This window comes from Lissotriton helveticus, chromosome 1_1 (genome assembly GCF_964261635.1).
Source record: "Lissotriton helveticus chromosome 1_1, aLisHel1.1, whole genome shotgun sequence".
In the NCBI taxonomy this organism is placed as follows: Eukaryota; Metazoa; Chordata; class Amphibia; order Caudata; family Salamandridae; genus Lissotriton; species Lissotriton helveticus.
The window spans coordinates 747,127,257-747,150,526 of NC_136057.1; the positions used below are offsets into that span (position 1 = coordinate 747,127,257).

A 23,270-nucleotide genomic window follows, 5' to 3' on the forward strand; every position below is an offset into this window, starting at 1 on the left:
TCTCTTTGCTGCACTTTTTGTATCACTGTACCCTGTTGTCGGGCATAACATTCCCTGTCACTACTGCGTTTCACTTTTATGTTGTTTGTCTTCCCCCCTCCCTATGCTCCATCCTGTGCGTGGCTATGCCAGGGTATTTTGTAAGCAGACCCGATGATGAAGCATGTCACACACATTTGTGTGTGAGTGAGGGGAGTTTTAAAAAACACAATTTGTGCGACTGCATGTGAATCACCTTTTCTTCTCTCTACCTCTCTTGGTGTTATCAAAGCTGAAACTTACTTCACCAAGTCAAAATATAGTGATTTGGAAAGCAGGATCTTTGAATTAGGCAAATTGAATCTTTAAGCATAGCACTTTAACAAAGGTCATAGGAATATGCCCAAACAACAGAAATTGTCTCCATCCTACAAGTAACCTGCCGTTGTGTGCATCTTATGAGAATAGGGTCTGAGTTGAAAGTGAGTTTTGTACTAAACAAAAACAGCAGGAAATGTCTAGATGATAATAAACTCTGCATGTCATGTGAGCATCTTTTTATTAAACTTTCAGCCTTATCCGACAGTAAAGGGAATTTCGTTCTGAATGGAAATTTTTTTGTAAGCAAGTCAAAGAGAGAAATTAACGTGAAAGGAGCCACCTTTGAATATAGTGGATCTGACAACATTGTGGAACGAATCAACTGCACTGATCAGCTAGAAGAAGAAATTATGTTACAGGTAACAATTGTTTATTATATAATGGGCTAAGTTTGCTCTAGTTAGTTGCCATCTAAATCCATAGAGTTTTGCTAAGCTTGTTGTAAAATCTAATCTTTTTTATGTGTTCTTATGAAGGTCTTATGTGTAGGAAATCTACACAGCCCTGATGTACGCTATACTTTTAATATCCCTGTCCAAGAAAGAAGTGACCAGTTTGAGTGGGATACAAATGGACCATGGCAGCAATGTAGTAAAATGTGCCAAGGTAAATTTTCATTATTTCAGTTGTTTTCTTTAGATATAAAGAAGAATAATGTAACAATTCAAGTAATGGATAGCACTATGTTGTGTACACAAAAGAAGCCTACTTACATAAAATGGAACAGAGATACATTGGATACTATAAAAGAATACTTTGCATGTAATATTTGATAAATAATAAAATAAAACAGTTTTTTATTAAACTGTTCTTATGTACAGTATGTGCTTCTAAAACTGAAATATACATAACTAACCAAACTTTATCATTAGAGGTACAAGGCACAATACATATGTACAAATATATTTATAAATAATTTAGACTAAACCCCTGATCACAAGTGAGGTGCCGGACATGAGGTATTTAACCAATAGATAACCCCATTTTAAGTTCAGACTCAGCAATGGTGAATCAAATATGGATTTCTGTGCCTAAAGCAGAGTGTATTGCATCTGATAATAACAGCTGTAGTAAAGCCCAAAGGCTTTATCAAGAAATCCTGATCCCTGCAAAAACAGTGGTTTAAGCAGGGACCTGGATTTTACAGAAGTGTTTTAAACAGCTGTTAGTACTATACTTGCAGTCGGATAAAAGCTTATAAGATGTTATTGTATCATTGAAGGTTGCTCTATTTTACTCAAATGAAAGAGAGGTGTTTCATTTAAAAACTAACAATCGTACACCCGGTGTTTCATCAAAATGTAATGTTTGAGAAATTACACAGGGTAGGAAATCCATCCATTTTGCTTGTGCCCTGGAATAATTTTTTGTGAAGTTTTCCTGTACCTTTTATATTTAAATCATGGTTAAAACTATTGTCCATTAGCATGCGTTTAAGAAGAGTGTGTAGGGTTTGATATTTTGGAAAGATTCCACCATACCCCATATTACTTTGCTACTTTTTTCTTAGGAAACATGATTATATGCATGTATAATGTAATTAACATTTCAGTGTTTCATAACATCCAGACAGATCATCTGTTTAGGTTCCACATTGGTAGAGACCCATATGTTTCTTGCTATCCACCATAATAAATACATGTACACGTGTTTCCGAGTTAGGCTAATCATTCTATCTACCTCAAATTGGCAAACCATTGTCACCTCTCAGCTCCCTGATAGTTCCTTGGTAACCCATCGATCTCTCCAAATATAATATGTTTTGCAGGCATCCATGTGACTTTGTATATTTGGAAATCTAGCATATTGCAGTGATCCATCTCCTGAGGCCATCCCTCCAAGGCAGGTGGGTCCTTGTAATGCAAAGGCTTGGCAATTTCTTGATTTGAGATTATCCAGTTTTGATTAATATCTGATGGTATGTGGAGGATCAATTTGGCATCTTTGTCTACTTCCCACCTAGTCACTTCCCTCAGTGTCCACCTCTCTTCCTCCTAAAAGGTTCTAATCTTGGGACATCACCATTTGGTGTCATGTGACATCAGAAATGTTGATATTCCTGAAGCATGTAATCTGCCTCATGTAAAATATACCCTTGTAAGTATTTGAGTGGAGCATTCAACATTGTGTAGCTATAGCCACTTCCCTTGGTGCCATCCTGGCTGTTTGATATTTCTCATCAGTGATTGTCCCCACACCCTTCAGCCATGCACGCCTGAGTGTTTCAAATGTATCTTGGGTGTGAATCATCAACATTCGGTAAAGTGCTGATATCTTCCCACTACCCCTGTCTCCCATCAGAAACATTGCTTCCAGTGGGTTACGCTCAGGAGTTCTGTAAGGTCTTAAATATGGGGGTGCAGGGTGTGTCTTTGATGCGGGTATTTGAAAAATGTGTATTTATGCACATCACAATTGGCTTTGAGATCAGTAAAGGAGCATACGATTGAGTTACCTTTTTTGGGTAACTCAAAACGTATCCCACCCACTGAAAACTTCCAGGACATTAGCTTGGTTTAACATACTGCCCATCCATAATTGGGTTACTTGTGAGCTGATTGTGCCATCCGACACTCTGTAGGGTGTCCTGCCATATTTGAATTGCCATTTTAATTGCTGGTAGTAGATACAGAGTTGTCTTAACCCACAGAAGGGGAGTAGCTCCCATCATCCACTCTGTCACAAATGTGGGGACCACCTGTGACCTGTTAAGCTGTTCAGTTATGGTTATTTGATGTGCTGCTCTGTAATAAGCTACAATTTCAGCTGTCCCAACTCCTACATTTTACTGAGATTTACAATATATGGCTATGCTCCCCCTCCCCCCACGCCCAAAGAAAAGTGTGGCTCATTGAGTTAAGGCAGTGGAAAACCTGTTCAGAATACCATACTGATAGTTGGTACAATTTTACTATTGTTAACTTCGTCTGGGGTGGGCTTACTAGTAGAGGAGTTTTATCTATTACCTGTCTAACTAATTTATTTTGTACCTGAGGACATCGTTTCCAATTTGTGATGCAGTATTTGCTCCTAACTTTAATTTATTGATTGATCTACCGAATGTACATTTATACATAATAAGCATTTATCTCAGAAACTAATATTGTGAATAAAGATGATGACATTTCTATATGTTTTGCATGTATTGACACGACCCATGCAGCTGTCTAAAAACTGAGTGCAACATGTGAGCTGCAGTAAGGTATTTAGCCCCTCATATGGAAGCTTAGCATATTAGAGAAGTAGACATGGCACCTTCAGTGCATAATGTAAAGTGGGCCCTTTTTCTAATGTTATGTAATCAATTTGTCAATGGCTAAACCAGCTGCCATGAGGTAATGTAAAACTAGGGTGCATCTGCATAGTGTTCCAATGTACAAAATGTCGTGTATACAATTTCATTATTAAAAGGAGTAACACGGGGTAAAATATAGCATTATTTGCGAAACTGCAGTGATTAACACAAATCTGTGCCTCTTCAAGAACCTATTACTTTCTTACTCTCACTTAGAAAAGGATAGGAATGCTATTATCGTAATTTCTAGCAAATTATGAAAGCAAAAACTCATTAGTTCAAATAGATTTTTATTGTATGTGTTGAAATAATAATCTATTTAAGGTAGCTATTTTTTTATCTGAAAAGTTTGGCAAGTAACTTTTTAATTCGCTGCCATTTGCTGCAACCCCTGCCGTTACCAGTAATTTTCAAATCACACCTTTTCTTAGCCCAGAAAGGGTATGACGCGCAGCGGGCGCGCCGATTGTGCGCCAAAGGTAAGCCCGTCTGCGCCCGTCCGCGCCTGGACCCCTGGCCCCCACCGACGCAAGTCGACCCGACAGACCTACAACGCCGCCGCCCTCAACGCACTCAATGCCGGCCGGAACCCCGCCTGCTGCCGGGCCGCCCCGAAACGCTTCCACGGACCCTTCACCTGCACAACCTGCAAGTTCACCTGCCTCCGAACATGCACCACGCCCGCCAAGCCAAACCCCAGCAGCGACCTCAAGTGCATCTTGCTCAACACCCGCTCCGTCCACAGACACGCCGTCGAACTCTGGAACCTGCTCGACACAACATCTCCAGACGTCGCCTTCCTCACTGAAACATGGATGAACGCCTCCTCAGCCCCCGACATCGCCATCGCCATCGCCATCCCGGATGGATACAAGATTATCAGGAGGGACCGCGTCAACCAGACCGGAGGAGGCATCGCCATCGTCCACAAGAACACCATCCGCATCACGACCGACGCCGACGACACCTTCACCGCCGCCAAACACCTCCACTTCCAGATTCACACCGACCCAAAGACGACCCTCAGAGGCACCCTCTTCTACAGACCCCCGGGACCACGCACACAATTCAGCGAAGACATCACGGACTCCATCAGCCTGCACGCCCTCCCCTCCGCTGACTACATCCTCCTAGGGGACCTCAACTTCCACCTGGAGAACAACAAGGACCGCAACACCGTCACCCTGCTGGACAACCTCGCCAACCTCGGACTCAAGTAACCGGTCAACATGCCCACCCACTACGCCGGCCACACGCTTGACCCCGTCTTCTCATCCAGCAAGCACATCGCCTTCAGCCACTCCACCGGACTTCACTGGACCGACCACAGCTGCGTCTACTTCAGCTTCAGAAAAACCACCATCCACCACCACCCGCAGCAGGCTCCCCACAGAAGCTGGAGCAAGATCACCGACGACCAGCTCACCGCCTCACTCAGCCAGAACCCACCTGCCAGCACACCGGACCCCCCTGAAGCAGCCCGCAACTTCACGCAGTGGCTGACCGCCTGCGCCGATGACCTCGCACCACTGAGGAACCCTCCCAGCAAACCCAGAAGCAAGAAGGCCCCCTGGTTCACCGACGAACTCAAGGACTCCAAGAAGACCTGCCGCACCCTCGAGAAAGCCGGGCTCCTCGACCGGACCACAGACAACATGACCGCCCTCAAATACGCGACCCGCAAGCACCACCAGCTCATCCGCACCACCAAGAAGAAATCCCTGAAGGATCGACTGGACGACAACGCCCACGACAGCAAGGAACTCTTCAGCATCGTCAAGGAGTTCTCCGACCCCAGCACTGGCAACAACGACATCACCCCCTCCCAAGATCTCTGCGACTCCCTCGCCTCGTTCTTCCACCACAAGATTGCCGACATCCACAACAGCTTTGACACACCATCCCCGCACCCAACCGTCGAACCAACGCACCCCACTGCCACCCTTCGCACCTGGACCGCAGTGACCACCGAAGACACAGCCCGCACGATGAACACCATCCACTCCGGATCTCCGACTGACCCCTGCCCCACCACGTCTTCAACAAGGCTGACTCCACCATTGCACCCCAACTCCGAGACGTCATCAACACCTCCTTCGACACCGCCACCTTCCCGGAGAGCTGGAAGCATGCCGAGCTCAGCGCCCTACTGAAGAAACCAACAGCGGACTCCACCGACCTCAAGAACTTCCGCCCCATCTCGCTCCTCCCTTTTCCTGCAAAAGTCATCGAGAAGATCGCCAACAGACAGCTTGCCGCCTTCCTCAAGACGAATGGATCCCTCGACCCCTCGCAGTCCAGTTTCAGAGCCAACCACAGCACCGAGACCGCCCTCATCGCAGCCACCGACGACATCCGAGCCCTTCTCGACAACGGGGAACCAGCGGCACTCATCCTCCTGGACCTCTCCGCCGCGTTCGATACCGTCTGCCACCGCACCCTAGTCCAACGCCTCAGCAACACCGGCATCCAAGAGAAGGCACTGAAGTGGATCATCTCGTTTCTCGCTGGAAGAACACAGAGATTCCGCCTCCCCCCGTTCCGCTCCGAGGCCACCAAAGTCATGTGCGGCGTCCCGCAAGGATCATCACTCAGCCCCACCCTCTTCAACGTCTACATGAGACCTCTCGCAGCCATCGCACGCCAACACAACCTCAACATCATCTCCTACGCTGACGACACCCAGCTGATCCTCTCCCTCACCAGAGACCCCGACACCGCCAGAACCAGCCTCCACGAAGGGATGAAAGACGTCGCCGAGTGGATGAAGAACAGCCGCTTGAAACTGAACTCAGACAAGACGGAAGTCCTCATCCTTGGACCATCACTCTCCGCCTGGGACGACTCCTGGTGGCCCCCAGCCCTGGGCACCGCCCCCAAGCCGACAGACCACGCAAGCAACCTGGGCTTCATCCTGGACTCCTCCCTCTCCATGACCAGACAAGTCAACGCCGTCTCCTCTTCATGCTTTCACACCCTCCGCATGCTCCGCAAGATCTTCCGATGGATCCCGATCGAAACCAGGAAGACGGTCACCCAGGCCCTCGTCACCAGCCGGCTGGACTACGGAAACACCCTCTACGCCGGAACCACAGCCAAGCTACAGAAAAGACTACAACGCATCCAGAACGCCTCCGCCCGACTCATCCTAGACATCCCTCGACGCAGCCACATCTCCGGCCACCTGAGGAATCTGCACTGGCTCCCCGTCAACAAGAGGATCACGTTCAGGCTCCTCACTCACGCACACAAGTCTCTCCACAACCTGGGCCCCAAGTACCTCAACGACCGCCTGACCTTCCACACGCCCACCCGCCAGCTACAAGCCGCTAGCCTCGCCCTCGCCGCCGTACCACGCATCCGAAGAGCCACCGCCGGAGGCAGATCCTTCTCCTACCTGGCAGCCAAGACATGGAACTCGCTCCCCATCTACCTTCGGCTGACCCAGGACCGCCTCGCCTTCAGGAAACAACTCAAGACCTGGCTGTTCGAGCAGTAGCGCCCCCTTCCCCCAAGTGCCTTGAGACCCTTCCGGGTGAGTAGCGCGCTATACAAATGTTATGATTGATTGATTGATTTAGATCTGGAGTTGTGTTGGAACAAAAGTTGTACTGGATTACATCCCACTTTCCGTTCATGTAGCAGTCTGGTAGTGCCTGATCTAGGCTCGGCTCAGACAAAGGCCAGGCCACGAGTCAGTGCCTTCTGCATTAGCAATTCTGTGCCAAGAAATGTGACACCGGTGAAAAAGCAACAATGGAAATGCTATCAATAGTGCTGCAGGTGCAGTGGTAACAGGGCTCAAAGGAGTAAGAGGACAATTCCACCCAAAGGATAGCAGTCATATACTACCAAATCTGGGGCTTATGGGCGTAGTTGCTTCTACCCCCGTGCCACAAATATGGTCAGACCACTGCCTCATTCCCTTCTCCATCAAAAACAAAACCTTGCCCTCTCCCCCCATGAAACTTCCTCACATCCCTTTCCCCATTAATTGGAAAAAGGTAGTTGAATACATCAAACTCAACCCACAACCAGCTGTACCCCCCCCTTCCATCACGGGTGACGCTTCATCAGACTCCACAAATTTCCACCTGTGGATTGAGAGAGTAATTGAGAGAGTAATCTCTGCCAATGCAAAACCCGTCATCCAAAAACCTGTCCGAGGAAAAAAGAAACCCAATGCTCCCTGGTATACTCCGGTCCTCGCTGAATGCCACCTTAAGTGTAGGCTTTTAGAGAGAGAATGGAGAAAAACCTACGATCCATCGTCCAGATCCACATACATTCTCCAGAGAAAGCAATATCTCTCTAATATAAAAAAAGCAAAAAAGGCATTCTTCACTCAAGCAATAGACTCTGCTAAACAGAAACAACAAACGATTTTTAATATCGTAAAATCTTTTACTCACCCTAAAGCACTGGCACTTGAAATCCCCCCCTCGCAAGTCCTCTGTGATCAAATTGCTGATTTCTTCGAGGAGAAAATTAATAATATCCACAAGGATTTCCCCCCTGCACCTATTCCTATCCAAGAGCCTGACACAATTATTCCCTCACTAAACCAATTTAAAGCAGTCTCCTTATTGCAAACGCATAAAGCCATACTAGCCTGCAAATCAGGTGCGCCCACGGATTCCTGCCCCCCAGTCATCTTGCACCATCTTATTGAGGCCGTTAACCCTCTAATTAATGCGATCGTAAACGAATCCCTTGACTCCGGCATTGTCCCCTCCGAGTGGAAGAAGGCCACAGTCAAGCCCCTCATGAAAAAACAAAATAAATCCCCTACTGATTTGTCTAATATGCGCCCAATCTCACTCCTCCCTGCGCTAGGCAAAATCACTGAGCAACTAGTTCATGAGGAACTAAAGAACTTTGTGGAAAATCACTGTATCCTGCACCCACAGCAATCCGGCTTTCGCTCCGGCCACTCCACGGAGACCGCTTTGATTGAGTTGTCAGACACCATCAAGTTCTTGCAGGATGAGGGCAGGCAGGCCGTCCTCATCCTGCTCGACTTAACCGCGGCCTTCGACACCATCTCACATGCTATTCTAATCAATAGGATGCGTGAGATTGGTGTCTCGGGCTCCGCGCTTGCTTGGATAACTTCATTCCTGTCCAATCGCTCTCAAACGGTCTCCCTGGGCCCCTTCCTCTCCGGTGAACGATCCATCATTTCAGGGGTCCCTCAGGGTTCCATCCTGAGCCCCCTCTTTTTCAATGTTTATATGGCCCCCCTTCTCACGTTGATCGAGTCACATGGGATTCTCGTGACATCCTACGCTGACGACACCCAGCTTGTCGTCACTATCGATAAAAGACTTCCGGATGCTGCCATCAGATTCCAAAACTGTCTGTCAGAAGTTTTTTCTTGGCTTAACCTGCACCATTTAAAATGCAACAGCGCCAAAACAGAAATAATTCCCCTTGGCAAAGGCACACTCTTTTCCCCCAAAGACTGGTGGCCTCATAACTCCGAAGCACCACCAAGCGCGGTCGCCTCAGCCCGCAACTTGGGCGTTCAATTTGACACGTCCCTCAGCTTCGATGAACATGTGCGTATTACCGCAGGGCGCTGTTTCAGTCTGATCAGGCAACTAAAGAAATTTTTTAATTTTCTGCCTATCACAGCCAGGAAAGCAGTCGCGGTGGCCCTCATCCTCTCCCGGCTGGATTATTGCAACGGCCTCCTAGCAGGCATTAAGAAGTCCTCTTTGAAAAAGCTGCAGAGTGTCCAACATGCGGCAGCTAGGCTTGTTCTGAAACTCCCCCGTAGGTCCTCAGCCTCTGCAGCCCTTAACACTCTCCATTGGCTGCCCCTCCATAAGAGAATCTTATTCAAGCTCTTAGTCACTGTATTTAAAGCTAACAGGGGCTTGGGTCCATTCTACTTCACTAAGCGCTTCCAGCGTTACACTCCAACCCGCTGTTTGAGGTCATCTGGCGCTAATTTCATTTCTGAACCGCGTATAAAACTAAAATCCAAGGGTGGAAAGACCTTCTCTTTTCTGGCGGCTAAGGCATGGAACCGTCTCCCCCCCAACCTTAGGCACGCTCCTTCAGAAAGCCTATTTAGGAAATCCCTGAAAACTTGGATTTACTCTCAGTCCGACTCCTTTGTTCTCGCAGCTATTTGATCCATGCCCCCCTAGATGACCTCCTGTTGTGCTCAGCGCCAAGATGCTCCCTCCGGAGCGAAAGTTAGCGCTTTATAAATGACAATAAATATCAAATATCAAATATCAAATAACATTTTCCTTGCATGCATTAGGACCAAGAACACCCTTGCTACACCACTGGGACAACACTCAGAAAAGGTGACCTTGCTTTTTGTTTTGTCAATTAGGAGCTCAAAGTGAATCATTCCAGTGGATCGCTTTGAAAGACCTCAGTTTCACAGACTTCTGTCAGAAAGCTCTAACCTTGTACTCTGGATCCAATGGGAGTGATGCAGTCTTCTGCACCTCAACACAATCACTAATGACCATAATTAATATTAAATGTGAGATACATTGCAGAGCCAAGGAAAGGGACTTGTATGAGAAAGAAAACAAAGGCACTGGATATAATTCTCTGCCTCCTCATTCTCCTGGGCATTGATGGTTGCAGACTGGAAGCTCTTGTCTGCTCTGATCTGTCTGTGGCACTGAACATTGTATATCATTCTTCCTTTCTAATTGCCTATATGAATTCGCTAGTCAGAGCAAAGCACTAGCCTGGCTTAAATAATTTCTAATGGATCATGTTCAGGCAGTTCTTTGGGGTCCTTTCTGCTCCCATTTTCAAAACTATCAGGTGTGAAGTAGTCCTAAGTAGTTAATAGAGCCCATAACGTCTTACATTTACATAAGCCACTAGCCCATTTTCCTATTTGTCTATCCTACATGTTGTATGCAGCTGTCACACACATAGTTTTAGACTTGATGACAACCTCAGAGTAGTGCCGTTTTACTTCCATACCACCATCTTTGACATATTCATGAATAAATTCTCTCAATCCCTACTATGAAAACGTGGAGATGATGATTATTAGTGGTCGTGCTCTCACTTCCATCTATGCCTCTTTGCTGTTTCCTTCTGACCTTGGTCCTCCTCTGATTACTTGCATATGTTTTCAATTTGACTGTACACTTTTTTGCCACTCAGATTACTAGACTCTGAGCTAGCTGTTTCTTTAAGATCACTGTGCATGAGAAATGTATTACCCTCTTCCTCTGCTGTGTTATGGTATCTCTGGTCTTCACTGTTATATAGGGTGTAGCTAAACGGGGTGAGTGTATACGTTGCCTAATGTTTTGCAACATTTTGTTGGCTTCTAGACAAGCGAGATTGACTGTACTCTTTAATCGAAGATTTCTCTGCGTGATGGGAGAATATTATGAAAATGGAAAATCATTTGGGGAAACTGGCATTTCTACGCAGATTTTTTAATCAAAGTGGAGATTTTCATTCTGGAATTGATTTTCATGAAGAAGAACAGGATGCAAGGAGCCTAATTGCAGCAGTATCTTGGAATACATAAAGTAGTAGTCCTGAGGAACGCTTTTACGTAGTTTTTCATCTCTTTGTGAATTGTCACCAAAACATCGAAAATGGAAAGAAAATTGTATATTAGTGCAAAATTCATACAATTAACACTGTTAACACTGTCTTTGCACTTTTACTAAAAGGAGGTTGACAATTCACAAAGACATAGGACTACATAAAAGAGTACTCCTGTAGCCGTATTACAGAGAGTGCTAAAGGCGTTTGTGCCTGCTTGCGCGCCCCAGAGGCACTTTGGTATTACAGCAGGTCCTACAGACACTTGTGGGTCCCCTTCTGTAATACTGATAGCTGGCACACATAAAGCGCCAGTGATATCAGCAGGGGGCATTCCCTCGTTTGCATGGGGGTGTGTCCCATGCAATTGAGGCACTGCCTTTGCCTCTGCACCCCCTCCATATTACAGATGCAGGCGCAGAGGCAAAGAAGATATCCGAAGATGCAATGACCTAAAAGGTGGCGCACTGTCCCTGCGTCCCCTGAGAGCAGCGACCCCCAGACATCACTTTGCAGGCGGGTGCAATCACTTACCCTGTAATACTACTTGCTGTGCTTTTGTGAACACTCCTACAAGAGTTTGCATTTATCCAGTTATTCTCATTGTAGGGAAAAGATGTTCCTGAGGCATGATACACTAAATGAGTTGTTAATATAGGACAAAAAAATCAAAGGAGTGTGCAAATGTTGAATACAGGAAAAAGGAGAAGATGGAAGTAGATGGGTGACAGACAATGTCAAATATTTGTCAGTTTTACGTCACTCATATCACTGATGTTACCCATCAACACTAAATGAATTAGATGATACCAGTATTTGTAGCTTAATACAATGACATGAGATGCCTGCAGATGATTTTGCCTACGTATTGGCTTTTCATAAGTCATGTGGTGTTTGGTGAGGTTATACTGCACGTAGCAAATTCAGATGTTACAGGGTGGAGTATAACTTTTTCATTCTGATTTTTCTGGCTCTTAATGAGGAATTACTGATTACCTCATATTTTGCCGCATTCCTAACAGTTTTCTCTGTTCATGTTTCACTGGGTTTTTATTGGTGAAATTTGAGATACCCAATGTAGGTACTTCCTGCACAACCTGTAATCAATATTCAGTTGTAAATTCCCATTTGAGGCCATAATGTACAACTTTATTTTTTTGTGTGCCATGAGTGTCTTTCTAAAGAGGTTGACTAATGACAAATTAAGTATATTAGATAAAACTCTCACTGAAGAAAATAATTTTGATGATTGACCCAGGGGAACGTAAGAGAAGAAATTCCTGCATTCGCAAGAGTGATCGCTTAGTCGTTTCTGACCAAAGATGTGAACAGTTTCCTCAACCAGCGACAGAAACAGACCAGTGCAACACAGACTGTGAGCTAAGGTACATATCATTCTGATATTTGATGTGACTGGATTTATTAACCTGTCCTTGAAGTATCATATTAAAACAATTTTGTGTGCATATTTCCAAGGTTTGCGAATGCCAATAACTCCCATCATTGTACATATCGCTACTAACCGGAATCTAGTTATGAGTACCTGGTAGGCATTAAATGGTACTTTTGATCGTTAACGTAGGTTTAAGACCGAATTTACCTTTGTCACTAGAAACCTAGGACTACAGCAGAATAATTTTTTTGCAAACTATGTAAGCTCCCATTGTCAGTTCAAATAGCTATGCTGTCCAAAAAATTAAGGATTGAAAGCATAACTTGTTGTGCTGCAGTAAAACCAGTCATACAGTGGAGACTTTATTAGTAATGGCTCCTTATTCAAGATGGGATAAGGGTTGTATAGGTATGAGATAGCTTTACGTCTGAAATTGCGTCTATGCATGCATAATATCTTGGTCAGCGTTGGCCTCTCTATATTCCCTACTACTCCAGGAAGAGTCCTGTAGAAACACTCAAAAGAAGATGATATTGGTTAAACTTTACAGTCTTTTTTTCTTTTAAATCTTTATTCGATATTTGTACAGACAGATCATAAAAGCACAAATTCATCGATTAAATCACATTAAAACTCATTTAGTAAAAAAGTATGAATCATTTTTAAAACCTTATTAAACTTTTAAAATTTGTTATTAAAACCAAAATCGGCTGTAAAATTTAATTTGTAAAGATTAAGAGTCTTAATTCAACATAGTAAACCCCTGGACCTTCTATTCCTCCAACAGGCCCATAAAAAGGAGGCTACAAGATAGCAGACATGAGTGTTCAAGAAAGCTTTCAGAAAATGCAGTGCCACTCTGCATTGCAAGAAATGTTTCTGCCTTAGAATTGGGAGGAGGAACGTTTTTCTTTTGTTAAGATAAAACTTACAGAAAAAGACCAAATGTAGGTCAGACTGTGGTGAACAGTTATCACAGGGACAGGGCCCTAGATCTGGGTACTTGTACCTCTTCTCTGGGAACCCCAACATCAATGGAATAAAATTCAGGCAGAAGCGCAGCAGAATACATTTGCGTTGGGCTACTGTTACGGAAGAAAGGTAACAGTAGCCATCCTCTGATCTTTGTGGAATTTGATCATATACTGCCAGCGCCTGGGAATGCCTGTTCTTTTCCCGGCGGTCACGGTTGGCCTCCAGCAAAAAAAGGTAATTAATTTCTGTTTAGGGACCTTAATACAGGCTGTTGGGTTCCTAAAGAGGTCTCCCATCCCGATTGCATTCAATTAATTCTCTACACATTTGAGCCAACCAATCCTGCTATGGCCCCTGAGCCCCAGGCAATCACCAATTATACGTTGGGTTAGATTGACGGTGGCCCTTCGCCAAATCGAGAGCCACAACAGGATGGGTGCCATTCTGATAAAGTCAGACAGATATGGGAGGCCCAATTCGAGGTGCAGAATGTAATTAGATGTGGACGGTGGTAACGAGACCCTGGTCTTAAAAAAGGAGTCTTCCACTATCTGCAGTTGATCAATTTGGGTCATTCCCCACACTCCGGCCCCATAGGTTGCCACCACCTTAGTTTTAGCTAGGTATATGTTTTTTATTGTATTAAGAGGGCTGGCGCCAAATTGTTTAGCAAAGCCCTTTATGGCTTGGGTTCCTCTTTCCATACCCAGGGCCCTTGCTGCCACTAGTTTGTTCCAGGATTGCTTGTTATCAAACAGGATCCCCAGGTATGGGAAAGAATCAACCACCTCAATTTTTTTTAGGCCAGAAATATGGTGTTTTAACGCCTTTAGGAGCTCCCGCTATAATAATGAGGGATTTAGATTAGTTCACCCTGAGGTCTAATGAGGCCATAAATGATGCATACGCGGATATAAGATTTTGAAGGGCTATCCCAGTCCTGGCTATTAAAACCGCATCATCAGCATATGCCAGAATTAGGGGGAAGATGTTGTCAAATTTCGGGACATCTAGGGCGAGGCCAGACAGGGCCGCTTCCACCCCGTTAGTATAGATGGATTTACAGTCATTTGCTAGCAATATAAACTGGTCCATCGAACATACAATTTAATTCAAATCAAGAAAAGGAGAGTATCTGAATTAGGCTGTTCCTGCTTAGCTCACCTCTTTGTATGTGAAATGTACAATATTCTATTGTTTTGTATTGCTGTTTTTATAGCAATTTCTCCACTCCACGAGAAGCCAGGGTGGGTATTGTTTTCCTTATATTAGAAATAAATGGTCAAAGCCCTATTCTTCTTTATGGGCCTGTAATCTAGGACACTGTGAAGATGAACTAAGCTTTGGTTTCTCTTGCCCTCACTACTCCTCATTGAGGGCTAGATTCACACTTGTGGTAGGACCTCTGTATTGTAATTACCCACTGCAGAGGTCCAGCAACGACTGTGGGACCTCCACCAAGAGTGTGGATGCCCTTTATGAATCACCCCCCTAATTTGGAGGAGATACCAGCAAAGAGTGGCCTTCGTTTAGTAAAGATCCCTCTAATATTTTGGCACAATATTACAGAGCAACTATATTTGGAGAGCTTGGAAGCAAAGATCCACAGTAATGTATTAGAATAAGCAAAGTTGCTATGTGCTTTGGGACTTGAAATTATTGGAGTTGACTGTAATTCACTGTGATTGATTTTTTTTCTTTTTACTTTGTATACTTAGATTTGTTACCTCACTTTCTGAGATTAGTCTGTATTTCATTTAGTAGCGCCATTTACTGCATGAATATGTTTGAATGATTATTCTTATTTATACCGTTTTATTGCTGTTTTTTACCAAAATAAATGGGGAAATAACCTTTACAATGCAGTCATCACATCGCACTACATTTACAACGGAGTCATTACATTGCAACATCCTTTACAACGCATGTCATTACAATTTAGCCATTACATTGCATGTCACTACAACGCATGACACTACGACGCATGTCATACAACGCAGGCATTACATTGCATGTCATTACAACGCAGACCATTACAACGCATTGTACCCCTACACTATCCAACACTTACCCTACTGCTGCACCCCCTGGTGTTAGAGTAGTAATTTTTACCCCTACACTATCCAACACTTACCATACTGTTGCACCCCCTGGAGTTAGAATAGTAACGTTTACTCCTACACTATCCAACAATTACCTTAAATGCAATGTAATGGCATGCAATGTAAATGTATGTGTTGTAAGGGATGTTGCGGTGTAAAAACTGCGTTGTAAAGACATGCGCTGTAAATGTATGCGTTGCAACATCATACATTCAAATAAATGCTACTGAACTGAACCGATTACACAATGCAGTTAGTGAGGAAAGTTAGTAAAGCCGGAGATTACAGCTACCTAACTCAAAGGCCCCTCGAAGTAGGTGCTGCTGTGCCCTGATGAGCGCCAAGATGCTTATGCTTTAAAACATAGTGGTGCAATACCTGTAGCAGGATAGTAAGTGATGTATTGTATTGTATTGTAATTTTTTTATATAGCGCCTACTACCCCTGACCAAGCATCGAAGTGCTTTTCGGCAAGTAGCCCACTACTCCGGAACCCAACAAGGATTAATGGTGGAGTAGCATAGTGAAGTTTGAGTTAATTTGAGCAATGGACATGTGAGTCTGTTAGTTGTGTTGAAAAGGAAAATGGGAGGATAGAAGAGGGAAGAGTCTAAAACATGTTTATTGGGAGATAATAGTAGTAGGATGAGGTTTTGGGTGAGTATAAGGAGAGATGGAGGAAGGCGAATCTCTAGAAATGAGTTAGGGAGATCATAGTAGTAAAATTCGTTTTGGGATGAGTCAAAGAAGGGATAGGTAGTGAACTAGGGTGCAAAACAACATAGTAATGCAATGTTATGTTGACTTTTATCTCCTATGCTACATTTTCTGTAATTGTGGAAATATTTCTTGTGACTGAAAATTCATATATATTTAAATAAATAATCGCCATTTTAGTAGAAAACGCATGCTCGTTCCTTTAACAGGATTGATCCTGCTGACTGATGTCATGATAAAAACCATATTTTAGCTCCATATAACAGTTTGTACTTGTAGGTGGCTTGTCATTGGCAAAAGTGAATGCACATCACAGTGTGGACCAGGGCATCGGAGCGTAGACATCCATTGTATCAAGTACTCTCTTTCAAAACGACAGAATGACCCAGTAGATGCTACATTTTGTGCTGACCAGCCTAAGCCACCAAATAGAGAAGCCTGCCATGGTGACTGCCTCGTAACACGCTGGCAATATTCAGAATGGTCTAAGGTAAGGAAGCTTTTGTTCTTTCACTCAAGTTATTTTGGCCATGGGTATTGATGTTGATTGATGGCATAAAGTGGCATATGTATTACTTTTTTAACATGACTTTCAAGGACACTTTTCAAGAAAATAGGAAAGAATCAAAGAAGAATGGGTTGGAATGCTCATGATGGAAATGTTTTAAAGAAAAATTTCGGCTTGCAGTAGTAGTAGTAGTGCTGGAGTCTGAGAGAGCATTTTGAATTGGTGGCAGCAAGTCCAATACAACTAATGTCCTCTAGCATGTGTAATACCTGAATGTTTAATGTAATATAGAAATATTCAAGCACAAATTTGAATATTTGTTTTAACATCCACAAGGGATGCCCTCTGTGTCATTTCATTCTTGTAAATCCGCTGTTTTTTTGTCTTCATTCGCCTTAGATATAAACAGAGTTGTTTTCTGATCCTCCAGGGTCCCTCTCTTAGTTGACCCCAACCAGAGAGCTCTGTTTTCTAAAGGTGCACTTTGCACAAAACCTCTCCTTTCGCGGTTGATTTATTCCACTTTCTATCAGAGCCACCCTTGGAACAACCGGAATGGTGAAGTATCTTAGAGTAGAGGCATAATCATTGGACTGTGTTTACCTCCTTTTCCAACCAGCTTATACATGGAAACAGAACGTACTTTTTCTTGTAATTTAATTACGTTTCACAGAATTTATCCAATCTCTAATGATCGGGGAGACATTCTTTGTCCAATTTTTGCAAGTTTCCCTCCACGGAAGTAAAATTAAATAAAAGATGAATTTGTTATTTTCTATGGAAAAAGATTCATAATTTGCCAAGACCCCATACAAAACCACCAATGGATTACCTGAAATTCTACCCCCAAGGATTTTAGAGTTGCTATTACTAACGTCTGCCCAGAAGTGTTGTAATAAAGGGTACTGCAGGAACATGTGCACATCATCTACCTTTTCTTGGGAACATTTGGGATATTTTGGGGTGGCACCCTTCTCGAATTTGGAAAGCCTTAAAGGTGTGCAATACACCCTGTGCAGACTGAAAATGTGGTTCTCCTTTAAATTTGCATTCTGGACTGTGGAACACAAGGTATTACATGATACTTGCCATAATTCTTCTAGATGGATCCCTGGCAAGCTCTTCCCCCACAGCTCCATCAGTAGTTTAAGATCGCCCTCTGCAAGATCAATCAGGAGCCAGTATAGATTTGCCACCTCTTTCTTTTTCACGGTTTTCCTCATCAGTGCAGATTTAAAATCATTTGATGTGCCAACGACTTCTCCAGTAGCTTGGTGCCAGCTTTTCAAGTGCACATATTTAAATCTGGATAACTCATTATCCGAAATGTCTGACAAACTTTTCCAGGAAAGTAGAGTACCATCTATAACTAGTTGTTTTCAGCACTATATTCCCGCATTTCTCAGGGGCACCGGCAAGGAGTCTTTTGTCCATTCCGGGGAACCAGGGACATCCCAAACAGGGGCCAGTGCACTGTAGTAGTTAATTTTAACCCGTTCCTGATTTTATGCCATGTAAAAGCTACCCCATGTAAGATATTCAGGCGCACCTTTTTAAAGTATCTGGGTTCTCCAAATTTATAGATAAAACCTTGCTCCCCTACCTTCACATCCAAGAGCATCACTTTCAACATTCTCCCAATATCTGAACCATCTGGTTCATTCTGTAACATTTTCCGAGACCTCGAAAGAAAAACCCATGCATAATACACTAAATCTGGCGAGCACAGACCTCCCTTTAGATTTTTTCTCTGGAGTTTCTTCCATGAAATGTGTGTGCTTTTAGAAGCCCATATAAAACAACTTATTTTTTACTGTAACTTCTTGACCTAGATTTCTCTCACTAAGGGAATGTTCTGGAATAGAAAAATGAGTTTTGGCAAGACCATCATTTTGATTAGATTTTACCCTTCCAATTGTCGTCAGCTGTAGATGTGCCCAGCTTGTGTCTTAGATATCTCTTTACTAGCTTTTTTTAAATTAATTTCCGGGATCTTCTTAATGTGTTGTGAAATCATGATACTCATTTATCTTATCTCCTTTTTTATTCTATATTGTTGTGTGTCCATATTCCATGCCATGCATTCTGTTTTAGACACATTTACCTCTTAACCTGAGATGCGATCAATTGCGAAGCTAAGTTGTATAGTACTGGGACCACAGAGGACAGATCTGTAGTGTACACCAATAAGTTGTCAGCATACAAAGCCATCTTTTTCTCCCAGCTTCTATACTTAAAGGGAGAGATTCCAGATTCTTGTCTAATTTTTACAGCTAGGGGCTCTATGTATAAATTAAAATGTAAAGGAGATTGGTGGCACCCCTGTCTGGTTCCCCTCTGGATTTCAAAAGGGGCAGATACGATTCCATTCACCAATACTCTGGCTGTGGGCGTTTGATATATCAGACTCTCAGTCCTACAAAATGTTCTCCTAAATTACACAATTTCAATATTTGTAATAGATAGAGACAATTTACCCAATTGAACACTTTTGTGGCGTCTAAGGTAAAAATGGCCAAAGGTTTATTATACAGTGGCTAAATCCATTGACCCAATTGAATTGTATGTCAGGTCATGGATCCCTCTCCCTTGAACAAAACCATTTTGATCTTCATCTAAATGATCCCCCACCACCCCATTTAACCTCTCTGCTAAGATCTTTTGCGAAGATTTTATAGTCGCAGTTAAGCAAAGAGATGGGTCTGCAAGAGTCACAGGAATTGGGAGGCTTTGCTGGTTTGAGAATCAGTGCAACTGTAGCTTCGTTCCAGGATATGGCATATCTCTACCTCTTTCAAAATGTTGTGGAAGTAACCTCTCCTTTATTGGGTAAAGAACCTCTTCCAAACATTTATAAAGCTCAGCCGGTATCCCATCTAAGCCTGCCACTTTCCCCGACTTCCCAGCCATGATGGCCTTCTTGACCTCACTTTCTATAATAGGGCTATTGAGATTATCTGCATCTTTTTTTTGATTTTACGAGGGGCATCTTGGTCCAGCCAGGCCTTGATACCTTCTTGTGTTACAATGAATCCCTCCTGGTAGACCTTTTCGAAATGATTATGGAAGGCCTCTTCTATCTCCTCACTACTTGTAAGTAAATTTCCCAATGCCTCAAACCTCATCTCTTTTATAAATCCTTTTACCTGAACATTTCTGGCCTCCCAGGCTAGGAGTTTCCACAGCCTTCCCCATATTCGAAGTGGGCTAGCTTACTTGCTTGCCACCGTTTTCTTAATCTTTGTTCGACCACCTCAGCAAGTTCCAGCCTAGAAGTCTGCAGAGATGTTTGCATACTTTCTAAATCCTATCTGCTCTCCGAAGATAATAATTAATGTTCCAACTGCTGAATATTGCTTTCACTTCCCCCTGCTTCAGGTCTGTATTTCTCTTGTTTGAATATCTGGAGAGACGTTACATACCCCCTTAAAAGGGCTTTATAAGCATCCCATATAACTCCCAATGGGGCACTGTATTGGTTCTTTGCAAAAATGTCTTGTGTCTGTACCCTTAATTTTTTAACCACTTCCCCTTCTAATAATATAGTGCGGTCCAAGGTCCACCTTCTATGGGTTGGTCTAACTGGGAGGTCTAAAAATAAAGCAATTGCAGAGTGGTCTGACAAATGTACCCCTATATGTTTTGCATCTTTTACCCATCTTTGCAGATCTTGGTTAATTGAAAAGAAGTCCAATCTTGATTTGTGTCCATACTTTTTGTTGTTAAAAGTGTACCCCCTTTTGTATCCCATTTTAGATCTGCAAATATCCATCCATCCTAACTGCTTCATAGAGGTCTTTAATACCGTCCTCATCTTACAGTTTGATATTGCTCTACTTTTCATAGAGCAATCCAGCTCTGGATCCAACATCACATTATAATCCCCAGCCAGGATTATGGGATGAGGAAAGTTTAGTAGCTCCATGAGTAGTCCTCTAAGGGGGCTCCGATCATCTCTATTTGGTCCACAGTATCCCACTATAGCAAATGTATGTGAGTGCAATTTAATTTGAACTATTACCCATCTCCCCATTTTATCTTCTCTTTTATATTCTATTATGTATGGATTTCTTTTCATCAAAATTGCCACCCCCTTAATGGTTAGCTGTTGAGTGGTACAAATAAGATCTTGGATCCAATTTCGGGTTTTAAATAGATCCCTCTTTTCCACATCCGTTAGATGAGTTTCCTGTAATATTAAAACCTGTTCTGGGGTATCTTTAAGATATTGTAGGATTTTTTCCCGTCTATACTTTACTCTTAACCCATTTACATTCCATGACAGAACCCTCAACTGAGCTCTTTGATCACTTTTTGATTGTGACAAATCCCTTTCTTCAGTGGAGCTCTAAAAATCATACTGAGGCGAACTGGACATATTTTTTTTGTTTTTTCCATATGCTCCCCACCCCGTGCACCCCAACCCTTCCCCACCCAGTACCAATCATGAAACCTACCCTGGAGAAACCTCTCCTTCATTCCCTTAAGGCCTATGGGGCTCCCCCTCCCTGGAGTCGGAAGCATATATTCCGTACTTCAACTATTGACTGCTCCCTGCCCTTCAATATTTGTTTCTTTGTCTGAGGTGAAAAGTAGGTTTTCCTACATTTAAACTACTAACTTGCTTTTCCTCTAAGATGGATTGTAGGAATTTTTCTGCATCTTCCATCCTCTGGAAGACTTGCATCTTATTATTGTGCATCGCCTTTAACATGGCAGGGAATCTTAACTGTGCTGTGGCACCCTGTTTGCTCAAAGGACCTAAAAGCTTCCATAGTTCCCATTGTTTGGTTGCCGTGATTGAAGACACATCTGAACATATTTTAAGAGAGATTCCATCTACTGTTAAATTCATTTTAAGAGCTTTACTCAAAATCTCTTCTTTTATACGTCAAAATATTTATTAGTATCTTCCTAGGCTTTGCTTTATTTGGAGTTAACCTGAAAGGATCTCTGAGTACCCTCTGTACATCGGCCATAAGAGCTTGCTCAGTAATGTCGATTTGCGTTCCTTCCTTAATTAGTTTAACCACAAACTCCTTAATGTTGTTTCATTCAGCTCCCTCAAGGATTTTTACTCGTCAGAGGTTGTTTCTCCTTTGAGAGTTTTCGAGGGATACAAGCTTTTCTTGAAAGTCACTTCCTTTTCTTTCAAACTAGTTATTTCTTTTGTATGTTCCTCCGTTTGGGCGGCTAACACCATCACCGTTGATTCTAAGGCTGCTGTTCTGACTGCCAAGAAATCCAATTTATCTTCCATCTTCTCACAAGTTGATTTAATCTCAACTTGATTAGCTTTCGAGATCTTGAATCTGGTTCTGACCTCCGTCGTCAGTAACTGTATTAAGTCTGAAATTGGCTGTGAGGCTGCTTGATCGGATGGACCAACCTTCGGATCTGAAATGATTACCTTGCTCTGGTCGTTATCTCCTGCTTGAGCCTCCCTCCGTACCCCTGCCTCCTCTTGGGAAGGTATGGGACTTGCCAACAAACCCTTGTTCTCCATATCCGCCATTGAGATTTCTCTGCTTATTTCTTCAGATGGTTGGGGATTGCGAGCAGCCCGGTGGCAGTGGGCTTGCTTGCAGGAGCTGAGGGCTGCGATTGAGCATTTTGGTTTTAGCGCACTGTCACGCTGACTAAAAGCGGCGACACGCATTGATTTTTAAATTGTGATTCTTTTGTGTCTAACCTGCACTGAAAATTAACAGGTACCCCTAATTTCCTGCCTGGCTTTCCAGGGGCTCAGCGGGGCTGGCTGGCAGCTGATAACATCCTAGGCTCCCAGCGGTAGTGGCCGCCATCTTGGATCGGGCTGGTTCGTCCAACCCCACCCACGCCACTCCCCCCACGCTGCTCCTCCATTTAGGAGTGACCCTGACGTCTCCCCAGCGATTGCGAGCAGCCCGGTGGCAGTGGGCTTGCTTGCAGGAGCTGAGGGCTGTGATTGAGCATTTTGGTTTTAGCGCGCTGTCACGCTGACTAAAAGCGGCGACACGCATTGATTTTTAAATTGTGATTCTTTTGTGTCTAACCTGCACTGAAAATTAACAGGTACCCCTAATTTCCTGCCTGGCTTTCCAGGGGCTCAGCGGGGCTGGCAGCTGATAACATCCTAGGCTCCCAGCGGTAGTGGCCGCCATCTTGGATCGGGCTGGTTCGTCCAACCCCACCCACGCCACTCCCCCCACGCTGCTCCTCCATTTAAACGTCACCTATGTGTCAGCGCAGCGGACGAGCGCAGCGGGCGCGCCGTAGGCTCGCCGGAGTCACGCCAGAGTCCAGCCCGTCTGCGCCCGTCCGCGGCAGGCCGGGGCAAGGGGCACCTTCTCATGCCCCACCGCTGTCATATTCATCCTCAGGCCTTCTTTC

General features: G+C 43.9%; 1 protein-coding gene across 1 annotated transcript in view; it reads left to right on the plus strand.

Annotated features, from left to right (window-relative positions):
• The window catches only part of ADAMTS20 (ADAM metallopeptidase with thrombospondin type 1 motif 20), a 1,463,844-nt gene that overhangs the window by 783,539 nt on the left and 657,035 nt on the right, over positions 1-23,270 (plus strand). Inside the window, exons 17-20 of the mRNA XM_078648053.1 lie at positions 553-719; positions 837-966; positions 12,462-12,588; positions 16,670-16,880. Coding sequence (XP_078504179.1) covers positions 553-719; positions 837-966; positions 12,462-12,588; positions 16,670-16,880 — 635 coding nt within the window. The remainder of the gene's footprint in view (positions 1-552; positions 720-836; positions 967-12,461; positions 12,589-16,669; positions 16,881-23,270) is intronic.